General features: G+C 48.0%; 1 protein-coding gene across 1 annotated transcript; it reads right to left on the bottom strand.

Annotated features, from left to right (window-relative positions):
• Positions 1 to 807: 807 nt before the first annotated feature.
• LOC148500966 (DNA-dependent metalloprotease SPRTN-like) lies at positions 808 to 4,124 on the bottom strand. Its single transcript, XM_088451103.1, has 5 exons — positions 3,919 to 4,124; positions 2,736 to 2,838; positions 2,204 to 2,329; positions 1,366 to 1,549; positions 808 to 899 (listed from the first exon to the last, which is right to left on the bottom strand). Exons 1-5 carry the CDS (start codon positions 4,122 to 4,124, stop codon positions 808 to 810), a joined length of 711 nt encoding a protein of 236 aa, XP_088307229.1.
• Between the last annotated feature and the right edge of the window lie 817 nt (positions 4,125 to 4,941).

The following is a 4,941-nucleotide window of genomic DNA, read 5'->3' as shown; positions in this document are numbered from 1 at the left end:
GCCGGAAGCAGTGTGAATACAGTCTGTGATTAGGGCAGGCCTTACGGTGGCTGTAGTACTGCTGGCAGCCTGTAGGTGGTGTAGGCACATAGAATGCTGTGTGTTCCCAGGGACAGATACTGTAGTTGACACAGGTGCAGGTAGGATGCCAGCTGATATAGGGGCAAATGCAGGGCAGCCCTGTTGGTAGAATGTGGACTGAAGCAGATGCAGAGAATACTGACACATCAGGCAGCTGGGGACTGGTACCATGCAGGACACACACACTGAGTACAGGATGCTCACATGTAAATGCTGGATGCTGATGGTAGCCAGCTGCAGAGTGCACCTGAATGCAGACATGTGTAGGCAGAAGCACTAGTCCAGAGCACTTGAAAACTGCAGCTAATGGGCACAGAATACACTGGTAATTGCAGGTGACAGGAGCTGGGAGCCGCTGCAGCCAGGAGGCAGGATACTGATCTCAGGGAGGAGTGTTGTTCTGGTAATGTCTATGCCAGTAGTGGAGGTTTAAATAGGGTGCTCCCAGAGCCTATTGGTTAGACAGGTCATGTGAGCGTGACTGCTGGAATCTGGTAGGCTGATGTAGTCACATTAATCCAAGATGGCGGCAAACATGCTCCGCTGTCGCGGGTACTACCATATGGGTTTTGTTAGGCTCACATGGAGATGTGCCAGCCAGGGTCTCAGGAGCACAAAGCATGACCAGAAGGAACACGGATGGTGATGATATGTCTCCGCTGGACCCGCTAATGGGGGCTAAGACCCCGATGCGTGACTGGCACAATGAGGGCGGCCGCCAGTGTCTTATATGTCATCTTCCTTCCTCGCTCTCTTTGCTGGTGTGCGAGAGGCCTCATCACGTGGTGCATCACTAGTGGTCCTCGGCCGCCTCCTTCCTATAATACACAAGTATCAATTAGAGACATAGCAAGTGCATTGTGCAAGGTGATCTTCCTATGGTTACTGGCAGTTATCGGGTACATCACAGGACTTTATCACTGCTCAGCACATATAAGGTGATATATTACATGATATAATGTTACACATAATCATGTATTCAGGCCACTGGTGTCTGACTGTGAGGGTTACACACACCCAGCATTTTCTATGTTTAACGTTATAATGTGATGTTACGCTGTGACAAATGGGCGTATGCCGCCTGCCCCCAAACCGTCACTCACCCAACGTCCGTGGTGTGATCTGTACAATGTGGCTCCTGTCCTGATTGGGGTCTATGTGCAGTATTTGGATTTCCTTCCCCCGGGCAATGTATCAGGATATTGCGGCATATAGTCACACTTAGGTGAGTACAGAGAGAGAACTCGGTGGTCTGAGCCCCAGAGGAGTCATTATGTTTCTTACCTTGGCGACGGGGTTCCCTCACTTTGCGGATTTCTCCCCCGCACAGCTGTTCGTGCACTGACCACCATCTTGCCCTAGTAGATGGCGGCCGGTTGTTCATCCGCTTTAAGTAGAGCTGGCATTGCATGCACTGCCACCAGTGTTTCTTCAGTGCCTCCTCTTCTGCATAGAAGTCATGGTACATCTAATCAGATAGTAGAAATAAAACAAATTATAGATACAAATGGTGACAGCATTTCACTGATTGCATGAAAACACTCTAAAGTCTCCTGTCCTGTACATAATTACATACATGATAGGGATACGCAGAATAATACAGGATAACATTATGCAGTGTAACGGGCAAATGAACTCATAATGGGGTATGTAACCTTATGGTAATGTGTGGGCCAGGCCTAAGGGTCACCAGGAATCCTCCCAATGTCTCACCACATATAGCTGGCTGGTATGTATCCTTATGGTAACGTGTGTGCCAGGCCTAAGGGTCACCAGGACTCCTACCAATGTCTCACTACATGTAGCTGGCTGGTATGTAACCTTATGGTAATGTGTGTGCCAGGCCTAAGGGTCACCAGGACTCCTGCCAATGTCTCACTACATGTAGCTGGCTGGTATGTATCCTTATGGTAATGTGTGTGCCAGGCCTAAGGGTTACCAGGACTCATGCCAATGTCTCACCACATATAGCTGGCTGGTATGTAACCTTATGGTAAAGTGTGTGCCAGGCCTAAGGGTCACCAGGACTCCTGCCAATGTCTCACCACATACAGCTGGCTGGTATATGGCCTCCCCTCTCCTCCCAAATACATGGACCCTTTATGAACGACTATGTACTTACAGTTATGTTAGCACCAGTCAGGCTGTTTATACGCTCCATCTCTTTGACAAACTCCTCCCCATGATGAGACGTGTCCCTTATTTGGGACACATACAGGAAGGCATGGATCATCTCGTGCAATAAGCTCTGCAATACACAAAATAATGGGCCTGTTATAGTAAGAATGACACAGACATTACACACTCTTTGCTTGTTAAAAACAATTGAGGTTTATGTTTCCAGATGTGAGTTACACCAGATCGAAGGAGACAATCACTGTACTATGTACTATTAAATAGTTGGTGAAAACTTCACTTGTTACATACAATTTTGTATCTGAAAAATGTCCCCTCTTCTCCCCATTATCTCATTCCAGTACTTCATTAGTCTCAGTGTTGTAAATTACTTTGACCCCCTGTGCATGGTAAGGGGGGGCGGAGGGGGCATGGAGGGAGGTGTGGATGGGACATGGGGGACATATGGGGAGGTCAGAGGGTCATCACATCCTAATTTCTATGAAATGATGGAATCCCTAAAACACAACCTATAGTACCTCTACTAGTTTCCTCCTGGGCAACTGCTCCAGGATGGGTTTGCTCAGCCTAATTAAGCAGATTCCTCCAAACTCCTTTCCCTGGCGGCAGTATCCGGCCATTCTGGGGAGAGAACACAAATCGCACATGAGTAACATCCATGGTCTGATGCAATTACATACGAGGAGGTGAGAGATGACAATTGAGAGAAGACGCTAACATTAGCGGCTATATAAATATGATAGTTATTATACGCACCCCACATAGATGGGGCCAGAAGTGACTCCTACCCTCTTGGATGAGGGCGGCTGTTGCTGCCTGTGCTCCCAGTAACTGTACTGCAGGAGGAGAGGAGAAGGCAGTAGTTCTGCCCAGCCGGGTCCCGACGCCTGCTCAATGGAACTGGTAGGCGCCAGGACCGGCACATGCGCAAAATGATGGCTTCTAGGGACTGTATCAGCTGCAGCTCCTAGAAGCCGTGTTGGGCTGAATAAAAGGCACCCACTGGAAGCACACGCTCTGCTAATCACAGCCTGCCCCTGGGACTGCCTATCATGTGTGTGATTGGCAGATAGCTCTACCAATGGGAAGTCACTGCCAGTCACAGTGTAACCAGTGCAGTCACTGTAACTGGCTCGCTGAGGTAGTGGATTTTACTGGGGGGAGTTGTGGTAAAATCCGCCACTGGATGTGACTGACGGCAGCACAAAGGTGGGAAAAGCAGAAGCACTTGTTTTGGTTCTCCTGAAAATTATAAATGCATAAATTTGTTTTAGCCATATGAAAAGTGTTGTCATGAGGCCCGGGGACCCTAGACCCATTAATAACACAAACGCAACACACTGACAGCCGGAAACCTCTGCAGAACTGCGCTGTGCCTCTTCATGCCTCATCCTCACTGTCACAGGCTGGAGACAAATCTGCTCACCCAAAAGTCACATAGAACCTCAGTATATAGCGCGTGACACTTATCTTACATGAAACCCCCACTGATCAGTTATTATGTAGGTTGGAGGGCCGCACATACATAAAGATGTCCATCACTGCCCTATAATGTGTAATGTGTACCAGGCAGCCACTTACAGATATATATCTTATTATTATTGTAATTATTAACCATTATTTATAGGGGACTATATAAATAACTGTTAATAAATTTAGGAATATCTTATAATAAACTGATCTGACAGTATCTACACTCACAGCTTCAGCCTAGAGCTCCACGCCACAGGTACATCAGCCAACTTCCCTCCGAAGTAAGCATCATTGAACTCGGTAAAGAGTTCCTGGATGTCGGGGTTGGGATCTATCGTCTCCCAAGCCTCATCCACTATCGATAAGGACTCACTACAACCTCCATCAATCTCCTCAGTGTAGTCCAGCGCATTCAGTCCATCATCGGCCTCCATCTTCCTCCTTTGCCTAGAACTGATGTCTCAGTAACTGTCAGGTGCTTTGCATATAAGCCACAGCGCACGTGTCACAATGGCTGGGTTTATGATGCTTGTGAGGGTCACAATGGCCGGATGCCTGATGCTTGGGATGTTACTAATACCCATCCATCCATCCATCTCTCCCTCCAGGTATTACATCATTCCATAAGCAGATTTAAACTTACACTAGTGTTTATTTAAGCATAAGTACTAAAAATAACAGCAACGTTTGAGGCAGAATGCTCATAGAAGTCCGTAGGCTTTAGTAGCCAACCAACTCCATCTAATAGAAACATATGGGACTGCTGTGGTGTAATATATATATATATATATATATATATATATTAGGGGTGAGCGGGTTCGGATTTCTGAAATCCGAACCCCCCCGAGCCCCCCCGATCCGAGTCCGATCCGAGTCAGGCTCGACTTTTCCCGCCTGACTCGGATCTGAAATCGAGGCAAAACGTCATCATCCCGCCTTCCGAGTCTCGCGGGTTTTGGATCCTATATAAGGTACCCGCGTCGGCGCCATTTTCTCACTCGGCTGTGGACAGTGAAGAGGGAGGGTGGGAGTTAGGGCTGGCTGGGCTGTGTAGTGTAGTGTAGTGTAGTGCAGAGTAGTGTTGTGCTGTGCTGCGCTGTGCTGCTGTTGTCCACTACTTCAAAGTCCATAGGGGCTGGCTGTGTTGTGCTGTGCTGCTGTTGTTAATAGGGGCTGTGACCACTACTTCAAAGTCCATAGGGGCTGGCTGGACTGTGTTGTGCAGTCAGTTCTCCATAGGGGCTGTGTCCA

This window comes from Taudactylus pleione, unplaced genomic scaffold, assembly GCF_031769625.1.
Source record: "Taudactylus pleione unplaced genomic scaffold, aTauple2 ptg000537l, whole genome shotgun sequence".
In the NCBI taxonomy this organism is placed as follows: Eukaryota; Metazoa; Chordata; class Amphibia; order Anura; family Myobatrachidae; genus Taudactylus; species Taudactylus pleione.
This window is presented reverse-complemented; position numbering and strand designations above follow the sequence as displayed.

Coding starts and splice junctions, on each gene's coding strand:
- LOC148500966 (XM_088451103.1), bottom strand. CDS start 4,124: ATGGAGGCCGATGATGGACTGAATGCGCTGGACTACACTGAGGAGATT. Junction 2,330..2,735: donor CCAGGAGGAAACTAGTAGAG/GTACTATAGGTT, acceptor TGTGTATTGCAG/AGCTTATTGCACGAGATGAT. Junction 1,550..2,203: donor TGACTGGTGCTAACATAACT/GTAAGTACATAG, acceptor CTATCTGATTAG/ATGTACCATGACTTCTATGC.